Here is a 24,091-nt window from a genome sequence, read left to right on the forward strand (position 1 = left end):
AATAAGATAGATAAATTGAAACAAAGAGAGTATTATATTGCATTAGTATCCCCAACTTGTGATGTGCCAAAGATATTTAAATCAAAACTTTGTGCTATGACAAGAAAAAAATCAGCAAGAAAGGTTAGGAAGAGTGATATTTTTATTTTTGAAAATCAAGATTCCTTCAGGGGATGTGGAGTACAATGATATGATAATTATGTGGGTATATTGGTTGGTTTTTCACTGGGTGTTGGTTATTGTTTTAAAATTTTGATTAATTTGTATTTATATAGTGTAAAATTTGAAAGTGCACACTTTTTTATCTGAATTTCCCCACCCGCATCCACACCCACACCCACTGAAACTCAAAATTTCTGATAGGTAAATAATTTTCTATATGGATAGAGACAATCCCCCTTAAAAAAAATTAAAAGTATCTCAAAAATATGTATAATCCAATCTTGAATAGGAGCCGATTGTATGAAAAATTCTTTAAGAAGTTATGCAGGGACGTGAAATAATTTATCGCACTTATAATCCAATCAACTGAGAAAAGTAATGATTTCCTTTTCAGATGCTTTTATCATTTTCAATATTTTAAGCATCTTATAAACCTTCAAAATATATTTTTTTAATTATGAAAATCATAGGTTATCTTTTAAAAATTCAAAAATAGTAAGCGATTCTATAAATCTAATATTTAATAAAGAAAGATAGAGCAATAAACTCATTATTCATCGCATTTTAAATTGTGTGTTGCAGGACTTTGAAGATTTCTAGATCATAACAAAAAGAATATTACATGATAGAATTTATTTACTGACTCTTTATACATACACATTCCAATTTCCAAGTCTTTGCTAGAACTAATTTCATGAATTTTGAACATATATTGGACTTATTTACGAGGGAAAATTTGGTGAATAAGCAAACACATACTAATTAATTAGTTAACATAGTTATAGTTTAGCTAATTTATAATTCGCCCCTAACATTTATTGTTAATTACCGTTCGAGTTTGAATAATTTGACATTTGTATAACTTTTGTATAATATAATTTGTATACCTGTTTAAAGTTCAAATATTTGTATTTGTATAAATTCGTTGTTTCGAGTTTATATAAAAATTGTTCAATTATACAAACCTGCGAATTATACAAATGAGACAGCTTAAACTATAATTACAACCCGTAAATATGCAAATTATAGCTAAAGAGCCTAATTAAATTTATTATAATGGTTATTTGTGAAATTTCCCCTATTTACAACCCCCACCCACCCCCAAAAATGGAAAAGAGGTCACCATTTGTGCAATGTTCAAAAAGCCATTGATGGATCAACATCAAAAAATTTCCAAATATTTACCACTAGATGACCTTATTGACCATTTCTTTTTCAATTAATAATAATAGAGTTTAATGCATACAACTATAGTAAGTTATAATCCGTAGCAGAGCCAAATTCTAATAAAGAGATTAATTTATTTTAAATTCATATATACTTAATATGAATTGAAGTTTTGGAGAAATGGTAAAGTTATTTCTGTGTTAGCTATATGTTATAAGTCCGAGCCGTGGAACTAACTACTAATATTTACACTAGCAAGCTACGCATATCAACACCTCTTGAGATGTGTGACCCTTCTTCGAAATATAAGTGAACGCAAAATGCTTTGTGCACAGTAGTAATTCTGTGAGATAAGACCTTTTAACATTATTTGTCTACAATAATTCCATTATCTTCCTTTAATTTTGTCGTTGGTAGAGACACCAAAAAGTTGTTGCTTTCTACTCTAAAACCCCCAACTTGGATAATATATCCAACCAACCAAAAACATTAATGTCCATCCAATCATCTTTTCTTGGCTATTTTCATAAAATTCTACCTTGTACTATACAACACATCATAATCATATTTTTTTTATAAAAAAAAAACTAAATAGTTCTTGATATATACACAACCCTCCTCTTCCTCCCATTTCAACAACTTTAAAAAAAAAACATTTGTGAAACTAGCCTTTTTTTTTGTCTATATGAAGATGGGGAGAAAGTGTTCACATTGTGGCTACATTGGTCATAATTCAAGAACTTGTAGAACTTTGAAATGTGCTATTGGTGGTAATAATTTTATTGGTGGATTAAGGCTTTTTGGAGTGCAACTTGATATTTCTTCATCTTCTTTTCCTAGTCATAATTTGAAGAAAAGTTTTAGTTTGGATTGTTTGTTTTTAACAAATAGCCACTTATCATCATCTCCTTCTCCATCTCTTAATGAAAGTTGTGAAAAGAGTACTACTACTAATAATAATAATAGTTATCTCTCTGATGGTACTCTTGTAGGTTGTGTTGGTGAAAGGAAGAAAGGTATGTCATTTAATTAATTCATATTTATTGTACACTCATTAATTTCTAGTTTGTGGTTCACTATATGGTCTAATCCAAAATCATTGCTTTTTTTAATTTTGTAGGGGTTTGTGGTGGTGGAGGGGTGGGGGTATGGGGAATCATCTTCTTAAATCATGGTTTTTCTTATTTGCATGTTGTCATCACACATCTTTTTTATATTTATATGAGAATTCATCATAAATTGACTAGCTAGCTTTATGCTGGTTGTCAGCCAACCGCAACCCTCAACCCTATCATCACCAACAACCTAGACCGAAACCGACAATATGAACTACTAAAAAAAATATGAATTAGTAATATATAGGCCGCTAGTCCTATTTACCGATTGATTATTAACAAGTTTTGTTAGCTATTTAGTATTTAGCGATGAAATTATAGCTAATTTCATTTTTTTTGTGTGTGTGTATAGTGAAAATTTGCACATTAAACTGAGATGAGCTTAAAACGAGATATACTAGATAGTGAAAATTCAGATAATCGACCTAACTTGATGGAATTGTGTTGTAGCGGGTGTAGCCGTACATAAACATGTATCTTTCTTGTGAGCACTTGTACACAACTTCAACTATATTGTCCTAATTGTAACGTTATATATATATATATATATAAAGGGGGGTTATGACATTGTCATGGTTATTATATCCAATAGAAATATTCTCTTAATTTATATTGATAATGTGATCGATTATTAAAGCAACCATTAATATTTATATCAGGATAGACTATCTATATTACACTCCTTATGGTGCGACCTTTTTCCAAATTTGGCGTGAACGCAGAATGCTTTCTCCATCGTCGTGCCGCCCTTAATGTGATTATTGATATATGTATATATTTATATTGGACGAACAGGAGTTTCGTGGACAGAAGAGGAACACAGAAAATTCTTAATTGGACTTGAAAAGTTAGGTAAAGGAGATTGGAGAGGAATTTCAAGACATTTTGTGACAACAAGGACTCCAACTCAAGTTGCAAGTCATGCTCAAAAATATTTTCTAAGAAAATCAAGTCTCAACAAAAAGAAAGGACGTTCAAGCCTCTTTGACATGGTAAATATATTATTTTTGAACTTCGTCGCTAATCAATCGATATAAATTGTTCGTAGCTAATAGAATATTTTGATAATTCGTAGCTATAATAGAATTAAGGATAATTTTTGTTGTTTAGATAGAGAAGTTATTTGTAGCTCGATCCTACTTTTTTTTCTTTTGTGAATTTCCTAAGTAAAAATTTTGAGGTATTATATCCCTAGGATGTAAGCTATATTTTTTGGATCTTTTAAAAATATCATTGCACACCATTGGTGGAGCCAACTTTGTCTTAAAAGGGGTGTTAAATGACACCCCTTCAACTAGAAAATTCAGTGCGTAAATAAATAGATAAATTTTTTGAAATGTATATCTATTATAATATGATTTTTATTTTATTTTTTCATGTGTTTTCTATTTTATAGTTTAATTCTTTTTAGTGAAAATTTTAGTTCTGCCACTGTCACACATGTTACACTATTAAAAAAAGTGAATTTTCGATGACTTATCGAGTTAATTTCCAACGGACACAATGTCCTTAAGTAGTGTCTAATCCTAGAAAATGAATGCATTAAGAGGGTCGAACACGGGTACATCTTAATTTTTGAAGAATCTGATCAGCATGAGATTAAAGTTATACACATTGATAAAGATACTTTTAGATAATCAAAGTAGTTTACCTATTATAGTAGGTTAGTTACTCTTAATGCCCATTATAGAGATTTACTTATACTTGAATTGATCATATAAATATATTTTTTACACTGTGAATACATATTACTAATTATTAACTTTTATTTTGTAAACCTGATAGGCAAGGAGCAACAACAAATATGCAGATTTTGCTCATAATTGCCAAGAAGATTGTCAAGAAATTACCATATCACAAAATTCTCATCACTATAAAGTTCCAAATAAGTCCATTTCTTCAAATGGAACTCTTGATTTGGAGCTAAGTCTCTCATCTCCAAGAAATAATATTGTTTGATAAAAATAATTCATCACCATCCAAACTACTTTCATGAATATTGGACCAATTAGAGTTACCTAACTTGTACTAATTAATGTTTAATTGAAAGTGACTTTAGTATTAGTGTTCTCAAGTGATTAATTAGCACAATGATTGTATTATTTCTTCTTTTTTCCCAAGGTAACATATTGACTATGTATTATAAGTCCATTTATACACTTCTATTCCCCATCTTTTACTTCAATCTTTTGCTAATTAAAAACTCTATAGTTCAGATTTTCTAAAAATATTGTTGTACTCATGTATGACTATTTTTGGAGGATTTAACATATATCTCGTAATATTTTTGAAGAGTTTGAGCAAGCAACATAAATTAGAACAAAGTACTTTATGAAGATCTATTTCCTAATAGCTCTTGTGCTATACCTTTCATATGATTTTATGCTTCAATAGATTCATGGGTATATCTATGTATACATAATGATATATAGGCTTTTACCATGATGTGGTTAGTTGTGGAGACAGAAATTCTAATAAGAATTTTTTTTAAAAAAAATATGACAATAAAACATTTCAATATATAATTATAATTAATTAATAAAAAAGGGATATAAACTCTAATTATATTCTTAGTTAGAGGTTTCGATTTAAATTATTTTGAAAGGTATCATTTTACCTTTTTTTTAGAAAGCCTACACCACTCGTATCCAATTTAATCAGGCCAGTAGATCTAGAATATTAAATGCCTAATTATTATTTAGTTTTAAAAAGATACATATGTTGAAACAGCTAGCATCTTACTTTTCAGGTCAGCTATTATGTAATATGCCAAAGTGAGATATACTTGGATTTTTTAGGGTCAACTTTTGCCTACAAAAAGGGGTCCATCATCACTATTACTCCAGATTTAATAGGACAAAATCACTAGAGAAACATAAAAAAACCATTCTTTTTTAATAATCGTGCGATATTCTGATCAATTTGTATGCTTCCCTATTAATTTTATAGAGTTTTCATTATTTTTCGTTGTCGAGTAATTCTACAATAAAAATAAGGTATTCAATATAATTTCACAAATAAAACTAATAAGGATAGAATGTATCAGATCTAACTCTACCTTAGAGGTAGTGGCGGAGGCAAAAAATTTATCAAGAGGATTCAAAAACAATCAAGCACGCCTACAAATGCGCCTAAAATTAGAAAGAAAAAAAGCGTGATTAACAAGGTTCGAATCCGCGAACTAACTCAACTAGGCGAAATATTGAACCTTTTTACCACTGAGCTAAGTCCCTTGCTTTTATGCTTAGGGGTTCAATGTTAAATATATACACGCAAATCAAAATAATTATCTTCTATATACAGTGTAATTTTTTAACGAACGCCAAACCCTCTAGACCGAACGTAGATCCGCCCCTACTTGGAGTTAGAAAAGTTATTACAGATAGATCTTCAACTTTGATCGAATAATTCTGTCCACCAAAATTTGAAGTGATGATATAAAAGTACATTCTTGAAACGTTTATAAATTGGAAACAATCAATAATTGTACCTTCATTCACATATACACCTAAAAATTCAGACAAATAATTTGACAATGATCAATGGACCTTAATATACACCTCAATCGGTGGTAGAATCAAAATTTACCCTTATTTCTTTGAAAATCATATATATCTTGATATAAGCCTTAATCGGTGATATATATATATATATATATATATATAAATTGTAGAGAAATCATCATCCATCGAGAGATGGATATAACATGTTTACAATGAGTAGTTCAATTAAATGTCCCACTATTTTTGATACGAAATATGTGTGTATATGTGTACGTGCACAACATCATACACAATATAGTTCCATAAGTATTGTCTAGGAAGAATGACATATACAAAACTTTAATCCTATCTAGTGAAAGTAGATAAGTTGTTATATGCGTGTATGTGCACGTGTGGATGATTTAGAAATCACTAAATCTATTAACTTTTAAGGGTATGTTACGAAGATATTTTTCTAATTTATTTGTTATAAATATATTTTTCTAATTTTTTCATGTTCGACTGATCAATTTTTTTAATTTTTTTTTTTGAAAAACATAATCAATCAAATACTAAACATCCTTAATAATACCCAAATAACACACTTATCTTTATATTTTTGGCATTTTCTTGGTGGGGGACTAGGGGTGGGGTGAGGGTATATTTTAGAATTTACAATAAAATCTTGTGTCTAACTTAAATAGGCACCTGGCATTTGTCAGCTGGTCCTACATTTATTTACTTTTTAGAGATAGTGACCTTAGAACAAATTAAAAAGATTGATATGTTAAATATCAATTTATGCCATATTGTTTGAGTGAATATAAATTTTATTTTAAAACTTTTTTTATAACCATAGTATTTGAGAGTTTACGTACACTTTGACTATTTCAAGAATACCTAGCCTCCCATTAACCCAGGTACCTGATGACTGTCCACCAATATTTGAACAAATGGAAGAAAATTACTCCTAGTTCAAAACTTTGAAAACTTGCAGTCTAAAACAAGTCTTAGATATAACTATAAATTATTTCATTAAAAATAAGATAAAAAGTTTACAGTTAGATCACTTCTAAATTTAAAAAAAAAACATTACATTTTCTTTTTTGGAATATAAAGAAAAACTAAGATAGAAGGAGTACATATTACTATCAATGAGTTATCAAGAAATACACATGGGTCCTTCTAGTCACCCTTTATAAATGTACTCTAAATCAACAACATACTCAGTGTAGTTTCACAAGTAAAATTCAGAGACTCGACTCATACTCCAAATCAAATCAAATAAATTGAATGAGAGATGAATATCTAATTTCTTCTTTTAATTTTGGTCATACATTGTAAAAACCTATCAATCCTTTTCTTTGATCCGTCCTCCGTCACAGACCTCACAACTTTTAACATATAAGAAGTAATAAGATGTGATTTCTAGCTATGTAAATTTTACTTCCATATATTAATTATTTAACTATTTGCATGTTAAACCCTTAATTATGCTTGACCTTTGTTTTCAACTTCTTGTATCTTAGTTCAACACTTGACCTTTTTGTGTGGTAATTTTAACTTTATAAAATTATAATAAGACGACATAAAACCCAGCCCAATTAAACTTCACCAGGCACAACAAATTTACTTAATGGGCCTGTGTCTCTCACTCCAAATTTCAAAATGGCCCAACTCCCAACCAAGCTCCTTAAGCTGAGCCTTTCCCGACTGCTCCGGGAACCCATGGGAGGAAGCCTTAAAGGGACACGGGCCAGGTCTAACCCCACCCGACCCACTTGACACGTCTAGTTCAACACATGTCTAGTTCAATGCACCCTCGAGTTGCTTCATTATAATTGTTAAGAGTTGTCCCTTGTGGTTAGGCCATTTCAATAATCTGCAACAATAATTGTAAAGAGAAAGTACTCTAATAAAGTACTGTGGACAAACCTTTCATACAACAACAACACCACACCTACAAGCGGAGTCTGGGGAGGGAAGGATGTACGCATAGCTTACTCTCTCTTTGCGGGATGGACAAAACTTTTAGACTTTGGTGAAAAAATGAAATAAATTATTCGTTTAGTGTGAACTTCATGCTTATGGTTTTTTTATACATCAAATTTCATACGTTCTGGGAAATCCAGCCATCAAAGTAACTTTCTTGTGATATTTCAAACAAACACAAACATAAAACCAGAAATGTAAATATATAATTGATCTTGAAAATAATATGACCAATTAAAAATAAGAAGACAAGGAGAAATATAAGGAAGGACCAAGATAGGTATAGAGAAAATTGGAAACCTATATTATAATCTTCACAAGAGAGGATAGTTCAAATATAAATGCACAACAATTACAGAAAAATGGTACCTCTCTTTTATTACGTACCAGTTCCAGAATTGGTGGATAACCGGCCTGAGTTGAAGTCGTGTGCACCTATCACACAATCGCGTGCTGTTGTACCACCTTTGCCGTTGAACAAAAGCCTAGGGTGGTACCTTTCCTTCTCATAGAGCTTATGTTGGCTACCGAATAACTATCCAACTGAATGCAGATTAGAAATCGAACTTCCCCATAGGAGGAACGTCGCCTCTCATTACTCTCCAAGGGCCACCATAAAACATTGGTTTCATTAGAGGCACTTCTTGCCCAGGATGTTCTTCCCAGTATTTTTCCTGTTATTATGGGGAAGGAAACTCTTATATTAAGATACAAATTTAGGACAGTAGAGAATCTGATTGTTAATGCAAAAAGGGATGTCTTTATGTTGAGCAAATAAGTACTAATAAAACGTATAAATACCAAAAAGTCAAGAATTAGATGGGGAAAAAAAACAGAAGCAATTTGAGTAGATAAAACAGATAAATTCATAAAATCCTCTTAATTTGAATGCTTCAATATTTTCAGACAGACGGAACAAACTATGTAATCAACAACAACAACATGTCTAATGTAATCCCACAAGTGGGGTCTGGGGAGGGTAGGATGTACACAGACCTTATCCCTAACTTTTGGATAGAGAGGCTGTTTCCGATAGACCTTTAGCTCAAAGGAAGTAATGAAGAGGCATAAAAGAAAATTCATGGTAGCAACCCCCCAAACAGGCCATTAATAGTTCCTTTGTAAGAGGGAAGAAAGGGATAATTTGTACAAATAATCCTGAAAAAAAGGATGTTAAGGGGGTTGAGAAATCACGGGCTAATACAGAGAGAGGCAACCACCCTTTCAACAAAAAAACCTGAAATCTGTTGTAGCCTCACTCTCCCTTTGGAGCTTCTTTTTTTTTTTTTTTGCATCTCTCCATCTCTCAAGAGCAATTGGGCAAAAAGACCCTTCAAGTCATGAATTAAGAAAAAAGAACTAACAAACAATGTACTCCTTCCAATTAACAATAAGCTTGTTTACAAATTAGAAACGTTTAATAATACTTTGGGAATTACCGAATAATCAAAATCTTGAAACTTCTGAAAGATGTATGGAATGTTCATTCTATGAAGTCACGCTTCCCAATTAATTTTTCACAAAGTAATTTTACTGATTAAACAATAAGTCACACTTTCCACGTATAAAAATGAGAGGGAGCAAAACTAAAGAGTTGATGCATAATTATTGATCATCAAAATGAAAAAACAGCCTCCTTCCGAACAAAGGAGCAAAGTCGAGGAAGTAAACATGGGAAGTTTAATAAAGTGATGTGCAGTCCTATATACCCTACACTTGGTGAACTATCTACAATTGGGTGACTCCAACTTCCAAAACTAACTTTCTAAAGCTGCTATCCCGTAAATCATCAAAAGAGAGGCCAAGCATTAAGTACTTTAAAAAAGAGGATGTAAAGCCACTATACCTTGTAGAGTTGCTCAGTGATGGCTGCTCCAATAACCCCTGTATAAAATGCACTTACGTAGATTGTAACAAGAGGAGTAAATGATTTTGGTCTCCTAAATGGTTCTACCATATCCCAGAGGAGCGTCTTTTCCCATTTTGTGTATACATAATCTGCATATTTCCTCCACAAATACGTTGCCATTTCCACGAGATCCTTCAATTATCAGCTGAACTGCACAAAGGAAATATTTGGTTAATTGGAAGATGTAGCTATCAATATGCGAAAAACAGAAACAAGATTTATTAAGGGATAGTTTTTTAAATGCAGGACTGCTCAATTTTAGATAGTTGAACATCAAGAACAACAACATAACAATGTAATCCCACAAGTGAGGCCAGGGGAGGGTGGTGTGTATACAACCTTACCCCTATCTTGAAAAAGTAGAGAGGTTTCCGATAGACCCTCGACTCAAGTAAAACATATCATTTTGATATTACCATAATTTTGTGGAATAAAACTTACAAATCATTGCTAGAAAACATAATATGTAAATGTTGTAATTAGGGACTACTAAAAGAAGGAATATAAGCTGGAGGAACACTTGCAAGAGAACAAACAGTAGAGTAGTAATTTGGTAACATGAGGAGTTCTATCAAGAAAGACATAACAAAATATATAGCTTGCTGTTTAGAAATCAACAAAAGTGATGCCATGAAAGCCATCTATTCTACAAGTTTGATACAAACACCGTATAGTTATACATCCTTTTTACAATTGAGAAATCCCCAAGCTCTAGTGGAGCACGGTACGAAACTTGACAGATAATGAGCCCACTCCTCTACCCTTCTCCATTGAAATACTAGGTTTTTTTCTACAACAGGATTCAAACCCATGATGTGCGTCTACACGTGTTGCCCTCTTATTACTAAACCAAAGCCCTCGGAGCTACATATAGGGTGTGTTCAGTATAGAGGAAAACATTTTCCAGTTTCCCTTTCATGTTCGGTTGGTCTAAAATTTTGGTAAATATTTATTTTAGGAAAAAAACTCGTTAAAATGATGACTTACCTAATGAAAGTAGAGAAAACAAGTTTCACAAGTAGCATTCAACAAGATTGTTTCCTCCCCACCATCCAACGCACCTCATCTTCAACCCCCACCCTCATAGCCCCCATCCCTACCACCCCACACCCCTAGTTTATCTAGATTATATATATACAAATACTTTTAGGATAATATTTGTTGCTTACACACCGAACACAAAAAATAAGTAACAAACCCAATTATTTTCTTCGAAAATATTTTCCATGAAAAAAGTTTTCCTTCATACTGAACACACCGATAGTTATACAACTAGGAAAACATAATTTAAACAACAACAACATACCCAGTGTAATTCCAAAACCTTATACCTTAGAACGTAGAGAGACTGTTTCTGATAAACCCTGAGCTCAAAAGAAAAATTAAAAAAATCGGTACTTCTAGCATTCATAGTTTAGTTGGATTGCTTAACCATTTCACTAAATGATTGGATTGAAATGCTGCAAATAGACTAAATTTTACCATAAGCAAATAGAATACAAATTTCAATTAAAATTACATTACAAATCTATTTTAATCAATCAATACACAAAGAGAATTAAAAAAAATGACAAAAAAAACATATTCAAAATATTAGGAAGGAGAATACCTTAAGAGGGGGAAAGGGAGAGACCGCGAGAGAGAACACTGAAGGGTTCAGTGTAGAAATCAGGAGAAACCGGGTCGAATTTGGGAACCATTAGAATGAATTTGGGCTAGATCCAAGTTCCATTTAAATGGCCCAATTTCATTTTTTCTTTTGGACCTTTTTTATTATACATGATTTCAAATTAGATACACCTAGACACATGTATTTTTGCTATCAAATACACTCAGAAATACATATTTATAGGAAGAGAGACGAGCTAGATAGGAGAGAGGCGAGCGAAATAGGAGGGACGCAAGCGAAAGAGAATGTGTATCCATGATATATGTGAATCACATTAGATACATGTATCTGAGATACCCGATACATTCCAAATACATTTTGAAATACAAATAAAAAGGGAAAGAGGCGAGCACGAGAGGGGGAGAGCCAAGCGAGAGAGTCAGATACATATGAAAAAAGTGTATTCAGAACAAATTACACCTAATTTTGACCATATGTATCTGAACGCGCCAGATACATGTATCTGAAGTCTGATTCTGGTAAGATTTATAATATTAAAAATGAAACTATCTAGCTAAATTTAGAAGTTGCAAGTATAGTTTTAATTATCATGAAAGATATGCTCCGTTCAAAATTATAAGTGAAACATGGTCCTTGAAATGAAAAAGATAAAAGAGACGGGTGATATTGCTGACCCCTCCCACTTCACTTGGAAGTTCCAAAGATCTTGACAAGATTGCAAGGCACTCAGCATGGTGTATAACAACAAATTGTTTTACTTCCTTCTGAAACCAATCTTCCTCATAATCAATAATTGGGAGTGGGAATACACAATTATCATATTTGCAGGAGGTGCTGATTTTGTTTATCATTTCTCATATGCAGATTAAGTGATCAGGAGAAGATGAAAACCAAGTTACGAAAAAAATATAAAAACATAACTCAAGATGGATTACCAGAAATAAAAAAATATTAAGGTCAGAAACCACATTACTCATGTAAAATTGAAAAAAGTTAACAAACGTCTTTATACAAAGAAAGTATGTCAAAATTAAGAAGTATAGCTTATAAAACTTTAGAGATGTATGGAGTGTGACTTTCCACTATTGTGAACTGTTGCACAATAATAAGTTAAAGTGTCTTAATGGATGGCATTTTCAGTTGTTTGTGAAAGCAAACTGTCAGATGCAGAAGTATGCGCCAGAAGTTTAGGTGCATATCATTAGATTTACTCTTGCTGATTTTGATCATTTGTACTTTCTCTGAGATAAGAAATGGCAGGCTAAATAAGCTCAAAGGAGTGCCCTCCAAAAGAAGCTACATTCCCACGCTAAAGCAAGCATAATGAAGATACTGGAGTGTTGATCATAGCTATACAAAACTCCAAACCCAACTTCTAAAACGAAAAAAAGGAACAAACTTGACCAAAAAAAACAAAAACAAATCCTATAAACAACTCAATCTCATCATCCCGATACTGATAAACAATTTGCAGCTATATAAATTTTCCTGTATTTAACACTTTCCGTTCCAATTAAGATAAATACTTTCTCCAAATTATAAAGAACAACATAATACTAACAGCCTCAAAGAACAAACTCATCTACATCCTCATAAGCTCATCCAAATCAAAAAAAAATCCAACAAATCGTATAAACACCTCAACAATCATCTAATTATCTCAAAAACATTAAAAAAATAACTAAATATATGAAAATTAACGCGATTTACTAACCATTATCGAAGAAAAATCCTTCAAAAGAGAGCGGCAGGGTTTTTTTTGTGAGAGAAGAAAAATGAAATGCGAAGTAGGTTTATAAATTGGAAATTTGCAGCATAAAATGAATTAGCCTGCCAAACATTTAAAAAAATTAAAAATAGTTCGTGTATTGAACTTCACCCCACTATTTGGTCTTTTTTATATTCTAGAAGATGCCAATTTTTTTGAATTTCAAAATTTTGTATTTATTTTGGGTGTGTCGGAAACTAAATAAAATAAGTAATGTTTTTAAATTTTTAAATCTTTTTCTTTAAATATTTGTCTTAACTTTTGTAAGTTCTAAGCTAATATATTTTGTACTTGGGTCCACTAGGATTATAATATTTGCTTTAGTGTCCCTTGTTGTATTACAAATTACACATTAAGGGTGTATTTCAAAATTATTATGTACTTAACCACTTAGCTGTGTTGTGCTAATTACTCTCCCTTAATGGGCCCAAAGTTTAGCTTAGAATGTGCCTTTATTGTAAAGTGGACTTCAATTTACAGATATTGTGCAAGCCTACTTAGTAATTGAAATTTCACTCTGGGCTTTATCAGTAGCCCATTAAGCATACTTTTGTTTATGGCCAAATCCAATTCAACCCATTTGACATTGCCAACATTGCTCTTCATAGGGATGGCTATAACCAAGGGACCTGATGAGATAGATGGAGTTTCACGGAAATTCAGTAGCTTATGCATGTATAATGTATATTTATTAAGAAATACACTATACGTCTATAAATATTTTGCTTTGAACACAATTATTATTGTATATTAACTTGAAGTTGTTGTTGAAATCTATAAATTTCAGATTTTGAATACGCATCTAGATCCTTTGACCTTTAACTAGGAGTTCGAACCCTAACAAGGGGGAGTTTCTTGGTAGGAAGCAATTCCCCCTTAAATGGGATATGCATGATAAAAATCTGCATTAATCAAACTAGTGAATTCAGGATACCAAATGTTTAAAGGCGAGTTGGATTCCAAATTTGAAGAACAACTTAATAACCTGTTTTTCAGCTCCATCTTCATAAATTTCAAATGAAATGTCATCGCCTCTCATTTGCAATAATTATAATCAAACACATTTCTATTTTCACCTCCAACTTTCAAATAAAGTGAAAAACATTTGATTTGTATGATAAAGCGTCTACTAAAAAAAAATATGTGCTAGATATTCCAGTGGACAAGTAAAAGTCAATAAACTAAGTCAATAGTTATCCAAATCATAAAATTCAATGAGGAATCCAAGATTTGACTGGACCATGAACCAATTAGCCCCAAAGATGTAAAGTATGGATTTGTCAATAAGGCCCATTAAAAGGAAGTACAAATTTGTCAACAATCATGTGGTCCAAGTATTAAGAAAGATGGTCCAGGATATTGTGAATAGATGTTCAATTATATTTCACCATCAATGTTCTACTTGTGGAAACTTTGTTTTATTTATCGAGTTTAATTTATATATATCGTTAGTATTTTTTTTTATAGTATTGAGTCACTTTTATTTGTTTTAGTTACGAACTTATTTTATTTTCATACTACAAATCTCACATTTTAAAAAGATTTTTCTATATAGATATCTTTCGAATAACTTAATGATGAAAATAATTTAATATTGATAATGTATATAACTTAAACTCTGGTGTGATTATTAAAAGTGTTGTATTAATAACAAGCTCAAAAATTGGATATCCTATTGTGATGGGCCATAATCTAGTTTGTCACTATCTTTTGCAAATTGGGTGGGCCTGGGCCGAAATATCTCTACAGTGCTAGATGTGCTAGTGTGACTAGGACGGAAAAAAAAGAAAAATTACCTAAATACACAACTTATTTTATCATATTTTTTAAAATTTTCTATCATTTGAAAAAATTACAAAAATCCATACTCTTTTTTTTCTCAGATACATCACTTCAGGTGATGTATCGGTCAGGTACATCACTTTACGCGATATATCGGTCAAATACATCACTTTATGTGATGTATCAGAACGTTGAGTGATGTATCTGAAACTGAGACATGGTGTATCGGGATGTTGAAGAATGTATCCGAAACTGAGAGGCGATTTATCAGAATATTTTTGGGATGTATTTGGATTCCGCCAATTTTAAGGAATTTTTATAATTTGAAAAAGAGTAGAGATATGATGTAATTAGCTCTTAACACGATGAGATTTGTGTAATCCCTCCTAAAAATTTACTCTCACCGAGCAAGGGCGGATGAAGCCTAATAGTACCGGGATCGTCTAGTACTTTTGATGTGGAATATAAATTCATGTGTAGAAATAACGGAAAAGTAAGGGCCTAAAATGCCCTTGAACTATTGGAAATGGTATAAAAATGCCCCTCATCCATCTATTGGGTCTAAAATGCCCTTGACATCCACCTTTAGGTCTAAAAATGACCATTTCTTTAACGGAAAAAGGCATGAGGGGCATTTTTGTACCATTTCCAATAGTTCGAGGGCATTTTAGGCCCTTTTCCGTAATTAAAATTTTTTTAAATAAATTTTGATTTATAATTAATTTTAAATAATTAAATTGTAATCAATAGATGATCGACACGTGTTTAAAAAAATTATTCAAATTATTTGATTAAAATTCTATTAAATAAATTTTGATTTATAATTAATTTTAAATAATTAAATTATAACCAATAGATGACCGCCACGTTTTTAAAAAAATTATTCAAATTATTTAATTAAAAATATGTTAAAGAAATTTAAATGGTACAAAAATGCCTTCATGCCATTTTCTGTTAAAGAAAAAGTCATTTTTGAACCTAAAAATGGATGTTAAGGGCATTTTAGGTCCAATAGATGGATGAAAGATATTTTTATACTATTTTCAATAATTCGAACGCATTTTAAGCACTTTTTTCGGTAGAAATAATAACCTTAGAGATTGATCCATAGAGTTCAAATTTTGAATCTGCATCTGATGATGGTTTTTACACCAATCCAATGATCACAACATTTGTCTTACACATACACATGTATCTCCAAATTATGGTTAAAGTAATATGTCTTCTCCTATAATTTTTTTAACTCTTTTGATCACATTATATTGTCTGATTTGGTGTAAACATTTGGTACGAGTAAGTATTTATCGAAAACAACAATACTACTTAAATAGGCATCACTTCTTCATGTTTTGATTACTCTAATCTCTTTAATCGGAGGTTTCAAATTCAAATTCAAATTAACTAGATTAATAAAGTTTGGATATTGTATGCTTATAGTAAGACAAAATTCTGATAGAAAGTTGATACTTTAAAGCCAAAAAAAATAAAAATAAGAAGTCGATATTTTAAAGTCAAAAAAGAGAACTCGAATAAAAAGTCGATATCTCAAAGCCAAAAAAAAAAAATAATAAAAAAAATCTATATCTCATACCCCCAAAAAATATATTCTCAAATTGAAAGTCGTTCAATGATGTTTTTCTTATTTTTTTCAATTTTCTTAAACAATATATGTAGGATAGGACAAGAAAAGAGAAAGGACCATACTACCATGGAAACATAGGTCACAAACTTATCTACATCAATGTTTACATCAAACTATAATATTTATTTTTATTATTATTAAGCAACTTAATAAAATAAAAAATAATAATTAGTCATGATTAAGTGAAAGAATCATATCTATAAATACATATTATATATTTATTAATTTAATAGAAATATCAAAATAAATATTTATATTAAATCATATACGACTATAACATGATGACACTTAATTCCCATGGAAATCCAAATGGGAAATTTATGAATACATATCTTTTGATTAATTAATTTATTAATATAATCAAAGTATATATTATTTTTATACTTTGTACAGAATTTGTAAATAAGATATTGAAGGGTTCAAACCAAAATCATCTAAGGTATCAAGTTGTTTTTGGGACTTTGGGCCAACCCTTAAAGAATCAATGTGGACCCTAAATGGCTTAACGACATCCTTCATTGATTTGGGGAAAAAAATATATTCTAATTTGACCACAATATATTTCTAGAAATCACATCATTTAACTATTGATTTGGGGAAAAATATATTCTAATTTGACCACAATATATTTTTAGAAATCACATCATTTAACTAGTGTCGCCCCAAATATCTTTTGGGAAAAAATTAAAAAAAAAAACCTTAAAAATTAGTGTTTGACCATATAATTTATCATTATTGGACAAATATTCCAAGTTTTCAAGTTCTAGAAAAAATTCATACTTTTATATTTTATAAAAACATTCATCATTTATTGTTGGAAAAAGATTGTTCGTACAATGTGAGAAGATTTTACAAAACAGTAGTTTGTTATTACCTCCTCCGGAAAAAGAATAGTTTGAGTGGCAAGATTGAAAAGAAAGAACAATTTATTTTTAATTCAATTAATGTATTGTTTTTGCCCATATTGTTATTTTGTTGTTGTTGATAGTTATCAATTATGTTATAAGTTTTTTTTAACGGAACATGTTCATTATAAAATGATAACACAAACTTATGGATATTTTGAATAATTTTTAGAACTTACGGGTACATAATAATATTTTTTTGAAACAATCAAATATTTTTAGAAAAATTTATAGCCAAACGCATGATGAAACTTCACCCAAAAATTATTTAACACGAATATTTGTAAACTTGGGGCCAAACGCTAGTTAATATTACCTTTTTTTCCCTTTTCAAACTATTGTGGATTGATTTCTTTAATTTAAATGAGAAGTTTTAGAATAATAATAAAGTTATTTTCGTTCCATGTAGGTTAAAGATTTAAGCCATAAATTTAAGTTAGATTGTCTACCTTACATTTTCTTATATAAATATGCTATAATTTCAGAGCTTTTGAGGTGATTTCTTTGGCAGTTAAATATCATAATCATTTGTTTTTCAATATAGGTGACATAGTATGTGAAATTAAACATAAAATAGTAAGTAATAGTTCACCATGAGTGGTTTGGTGAGCCACCCAACTAACAACGTGTAGGTGAAGGCATTCTTTTGAAATTTTTTACTATATGTATCGTATTGATGTTAGTTGGATGAGGCTCTGTTAGAACGAAAAAATGAATTCAAAATTTAAATTTTTGAGTTCACAAATTAAAGAATAATAATATTTCTTTTACTTAAAGACTAGACATATAGATAAATTTCTGAATCTACTTCACACAACTAAGTATAAGCGCTCAAAATAGAAAAGCTACTTAAACTTTATAATTGTTTTAATCAATAGAATTTATTTAAAGTATTTGACGTTTTGGAAAATAAAGCTAAGAAGTTATATACTATTATTCTTTTTTTTTTCTTTCAAATCTAATCTTACTGTTTCCATAATGAGCAGTGTTAATTATATGCACTAATTAAAAACTTGAATTTCTTATCGATGTCCAGCTAGAAATTGACTCGTTGTTAGAGATTTTCGAAAGCAAATATATAGAAAATATTTTTGATAGATTAATTTTCTAAATTATTCAAAAAGAGATAAAAGGATAGCCATACAATATTCTTATGATTAAAATTGTTAAATTAAAACCTTTTCTTAACTATATGTACAGAATCTTAAAACAAAGATAATATTAATGAAAAATGAGTGGAATTTTTATTAAGAATTTTTGAAATGCATGTGTCAACCACATTGCCTCTATTTAAGAAAATGTTTACCACTTTTGATTTCCTAGGTGCCTTATTAGCCTTGGGAAAAGGAATAGGAGAAGGATTTTTTTATATAGAAAAAAAAAGGTGAAGGGTCATACTTTTAGGAAATGATTGGTACCTTGTGATTAAAATTCCAACTTTTAATAAAAATTTATAGATATTGATACTATAGCTCATGGATTTAATGACAAATTGTTCCCTAAACAAAATGGTTAAAGATTAAAGGGTCATACAATTTTGGGTGGTGTTTAATTTTTGTAATTAAATACTTCAACTAACAAAAAAGTGATTGAAAACGTCCCTGATATTGGAAAAAAAATTCACAAGACAAAAATTCACAAGATAAAAATTATATCTTACCGAGCATAAGTTTAATTTTAGAACCCACAAATTCATATCTCTTGATTCTCTAAATTTTTATGGGACAAGACAACTTTTACCTTGAAAATTAGATACTACAACAAACTTTGCAAGGCATAAGTTATGCTCACAAGACATAAGTTTAATTTTAGAACCTACAGAATTATGACAAATTTTGTGAGGCACAAGTTATGCCTTCCAAGATATAAGTTCAGTTTTAGAACCCACAAAATTGTGCATCTTGATTCTCTACATATTTGTCTTGTGAATTATATACTACAGACGAAATTTGCAATACGAGTTATGTCTTACCAGGCTTAAGTTATGCGTTACAAGGCATATAAGTTTAGTTCAAAACCCATAAAATTATGCCTCTTGATTACTATGAATAAATATACACTACACAATTTATGACGGGCAAGAGCTTTTACTTTACGAAATTAGGTCACAGTTAAAGATACTTTGACTTGCAGATTTTGATTAAATGAGAAATATGGACAAAAATTAAAGACCCCTAATTCGAAGTACATAAATTTAAAACCACTCTAAATAGAGATAACCAGTGCAAAACCTTGAAGATTAAACTTAATTTATATAAGCTCATTCCTTGTCTAACGATGACTAGGTAAGGGATAAGCTTAACTCGAATAAATAAGAAGATTTAAAGTCGATAGTCTCGACTTTCAAAATCTTTAACACAACAATATTATGGGGAGCCGAAGAAAACCTTATTCAATCCACGTGGCGTGCCTTTGACGAACATCAACGATGAAGACAACATAATTTGATCTGTGGGCATCAAAGGCAGATTTATATATAAATTATCTATGGATTCGACATAACTCGATAGTTTTAACACAAACTTTGTATTTATATTTTAAAAAATCACTTAATACGCATTAGAACTTTGTAAGATATTTTTTCTATAATTCAAAATTCATAAACAAAAGAAATTATCTGCGCCTCTAGTAAGCATCGTGGTAAGTCCTTTTTCTTAGTACATGCTACGATCGTCTTTACCAAGTCCAAATAAGTGTCGACAATCAATTTGCAATTCCACTTAAATTTACTATTTTTTGAAATTTTTTAAAAAAATTACTTCGAAAATACTGAATTCAAATGATTTTGTTATCAAAAAGTGCATTTGTCAGTGATATAATAATGATTATTACAAAAATTACTTCGAAAATACTGAATTCAAATGATTTTGTTATCGAAAAGTGCATTTGTCAGTGATATAATAATGATTATTACTTTACTGAAGGAATAAATTTGGCATCCACATTCAATGGTAATGAAACTATAGAAGCAGAATTAAAGAAGATTAAATTAGAATAGGGTACGTAGAAGTAACATGCTTTAGGGTACGTAGAAGTAACATGCTTTTTTTTTCTAAAAGAGAAAAAGAACATTCCAAACAGGCCCAATACATTTTCATCGTTCGTTTTTTTTGTTGAAAAAAAATTAAAAGGTACATTTTCATCGTTCCTTCTTTTTGTTGAAAAAAATTAAAAGGAAACACGATGATTGAGGTTTAATAAGCTTTTTTTAAAATTTATTTAACAATCCGATACTCATAGATTAAATATGTGATTAATCCAAATTTACATTGAATAAGTTCATGAAGAAGATAATACATTGTTACCGAAAATAAAGTCATTTTAATTTTACCTAAGCTATTGGACATCACCTACTAGTTATTGGACCACTGCTAACTCCGATTTATAAACCCAAGCTAGCATTTCTATAACACATAGAAGTCCTCCGTAACCACACTACTATTGTAACGATCTATCCCCGTCGTTAGAAATAGGCCAATGAAGTAGGATTTCGGGCCAGAAAACTTCGGGTAGTAACTTCGAAAAATTTAGCCTAGGCTAGACTTGGACGAATTCTGAGTCGGGTGAAGTCTAGGGTGATCATGTGAATGATGGGAGGTAAAATATCTAATTTGATTGGACATGCTGATAGCTAAGACGATACGGAGCATTTACGACTTCACAAAATTACATTCGGACAAGTAAAACTTCCGAAATTGAAATTGGCGTGAAGGGTATATTTTGATACGTCCTTGGAAGGGGGTGTGTTGTGAAATGAGGGCTTGGAGCACAACCTCGAGCTCACTTTTTTTGCATATCCCGCTAGAGCGGGATAAGTCGCGCCAGAGCGGGGCAGTCGTGATAAAGTCCAAATTTGGTCTTTTTCTGCAAAATCAGTTTCTAAGACTTCAAGAGGTGACTTAGGGCGAATTCTATCAATTTCTCAAGGATTTCCACACAGAAGGTAAGGATTTTACTCCCTAAATTCATCATTTGATTCCTAGAAACTAGAATTTATGGTTGGTAATCATTGGGAGATGGTTTGAACTGAAAACTAATGATGGAAAATAGTCCTAGGGTGGAGTTAGGATCATAGGTTTGGCCTAGGGTGTGACTTGTGTTATATTTCATGATAGTTAGGTCATGGTGTTGATCCTTTATATGTGTTTACTATTTCTAGATCAAGAACGAGAAGAACGAACCCTGAAAGGGAAAGCTCTTACATTGTAAGGTTGTTGAAGCGTGAATTTGAGGTAGGTGATGCTCTAGTTTCCCTTATGTGTTTTATATACTTGTTAAATTGGTTCATGATATACATGTGCGTATATGAATAGGGAAATCTGCTAGATTATGTATGAAATGATCACTTGTTGGCCTGTTTTTTGATGAACCTGTTCTTGGTAATAAAATATTATAAATACTGAACGTATTTGTGATTGTGGTATGTTTAGATTGAGTGTCACATTCCGACACATAATTGGATCAGGTGTCACATTCCAATACATAATTGGATCGGGCGTCACGTTTTGACACATATTTAGATCGGGTGTCACATTGCGACACAAAGTTGATTATTGTAGGTCCCTTGAGAGGACCCTTGTGTGAAGTTATAGCATGTGAAAAATATGGAGTTGTGATATTGCTGAATATGATTGAACTTGAGATTAGTTGACTTATTCTGTATATATATATATGCCTATTGTGTGAAATTTACTTGTCTATGATCCACTTACTGGCTAACGCGTGATCCTATTAGTACACCATTGTTTTTGTGTAATGATACTAATTTTTTCTACCATTTTGTTGAGTATAGGACATATTCAGCCGGTTGCGGAGAGACCTCGGTTAGAAGAGTAAAGCTTGTTCGAGTTCAAGGGTGAGCTATTTGTTTCAAGCTATCGTGGCCTCTTCTCTATTCTAGTCCCTTTTTCAGGACTCAGATTTTCAAACACTGTTTAGTTTTATGACTTTTTTTGGGAGTGTTCTCCTTTTTTTTCATTGACATTTGATTAGAGTTTTGGTACGGACGATTTCCAGTTCTTAGGATGTTTCCGTATTTTGTTGTTATAAAAATTATTAGCTGAGTTTATTGGAACTCAATATTATTTCTGTTTTTCTTCTTACTTCTGCAAGACTTTAATTGTTATCTTTTAAGTTTGATAAGTTGGGTTGTAAAAATGATGTCCCACTGGAAGGTTATTGTGAGTGCCAGTCACGACAAGTCGGGGTTGTGACAAGGTTGGTATCAGATCTTAGGTTCGTTGATCTCGTCGTACCAAAATAACTCTAGCAGAGTCTTGCGAAATGATACGAAGACGTCTGTACTTTTATTTGAGAGGCTACAAGATTTTAGGAAAAGTTTTATTATTTTCTTTCCTTCATGCTATAACTTGATTCCATCCAAATTGGTATCTGGTGATCCAAATTGGTATCTAACCTCTTTCACTCTCTTGTCCGCAGAGGTTAATACTCGTTATAACGGTGTTAGGCCCATAGCTCTGGTGGATCCAGAAAAAGAGTCATCCATTCGAGGGCGTGGCAGAGAAAGAGGCAGGAGATGGAGGCAAGGCAGGGGCAAAAGGAGAGCAGCACCTGCCAGAATGGATGTCCCTATTCAGGAGGTGCTGGTAGGTGAGGTGAAAGTTGGAGAAGAGCAAGAGCAGGCTGAACAAAAGGAGGACACCCAAACCAGGGCTGTTGGTATCCCCTCTCTGGATCCAATATTAGCTCAACAGATCATAGCCATTCTGAATGGGTTGGCTGGCACTGGCGTCATACCCACCATGCCTGCAGTACCTGCTCCTATTGCTCGTCCGTTTGCTGCTGCAGCTTAGCTAGCAGATGAGGTGGTAGGCACAAATACAATTTTCAGGCCACTAAGGGTCCTGTGATGATTGGTACTGAGCATGACATGCTCACCAAGTTACTCAAACTCAAACCTAGTCTTCCAGGGTACAAAAAATGAAGATACTTATGAGTTTATTTTGGATTGTTATGAGAGGTTGCACAAGCTGGGTATAGTGCACCAATATGGAGTAGAGTTTGTGACATTTCAGCTACAGGATGAGGCTAAGCAGTGGTGGAGGGCTTATGTGGAGTGTCGTTCGCCTGTGTTACCCCTACTCACTTAGGTTCAGTTTCATGTTTTATTCCTAGAAAAGTATTTTCCCCGTACCTTGAGGGACCAAAAAAAGATGAGTTTATGGCCCTTGAGCAGGGAGGGTTATTAGTGGCTGATTATGAATCCAAGTTTCATGTATTGTCCAGGTACACCACTCAGCTAGTCACTACAGAGGAGAAGAGGATCAAGTTATTCGTAAAGGGGTTGAACCCCGAGTTGCAAGTATTTTCTGTCCTTATGACTTCGTCTGGTAGGAGTTTCAAAGAATTCATAGACTTTGTTAAGAAGGTTGAAGGTGTGAGGAAAGATGGGCAAACCAAAACTTTAGCTAAAAAGCCTAAGAGTGCAGGTAACTTTTATTGATCCTATTCCATAGGGTCAGGCAGGTCAGTGATTGCTGCCCATCCAATTCAGTTAGCATTGCCCGCTTATACTAG

The 24,091-nt window shown here is 31.7% G+C and overlaps 1 protein-coding gene and 1 pseudogene across 2 annotated transcripts; one reads left to right on the top strand and one right to left on the bottom strand.

Annotated features, from left to right (window-relative positions):
* The first annotated feature begins 1,991 nt into the window (after nt 1–1,991).
* Nucleotides 1,992–4,540, top strand: LOC129870782 (transcription factor MYBS3-like; annotated as a pseudogene).
* A 3,661-nt stretch (nt 4,541–8,201) lies between these two features.
* On the bottom strand, nt 8,202–13,309 carry LOC129871661 (uncharacterized protein At4g29660-like). 2 transcript variants are annotated; one of them, XM_055946619.1, is made up of 3 exons: nt 13,172–13,309; nt 9,765–9,977; nt 8,202–8,592 (listed from the first exon to the last, which is right to left on the bottom strand). In XM_055946619.1, the coding sequence occupies exons 2-3, from the start codon at nt 9,945–9,947 to the stop codon at nt 8,473–8,475; spliced, it is 303 nt and encodes a 100-aa protein (XP_055802594.1). In that variant the 5' UTR covers nt 9,948–9,977; nt 13,172–13,309; the 3' UTR covers nt 8,202–8,472. The 2 variants fall into 2 exon arrangements, with proteins under 2 accessions (XP_055802594.1, XP_055802593.1); XM_055946618.1 differs by lacking the exon at nt 13,172–13,309 and adding an exon at nt 11,437–11,634.
* Nucleotides 13,310–24,091: the final 10,782 nt, after the last annotated feature.

Source organism: Solanum dulcamara, chromosome 10 (assembly GCF_947179165.1).
Source record: "Solanum dulcamara chromosome 10, daSolDulc1.2, whole genome shotgun sequence".
NCBI classification, from domain to species: Eukaryota; Viridiplantae; Streptophyta; class Magnoliopsida; order Solanales; family Solanaceae; genus Solanum; species Solanum dulcamara.

Coding starts and splice junctions, on each gene's coding strand:
- LOC129871661 (XM_055946619.1), bottom strand. CDS start 9,947: ATGGCAACGTATTTGTGGAGGAAATATGCAGATTATGTATACACAAAA. Junction 8,593..9,764: donor TCACTGAGCAACTCTACAAG/GTATAGTGGCTT, acceptor CCATAATAACAG/GAAAAATACTGGGAAGAACA.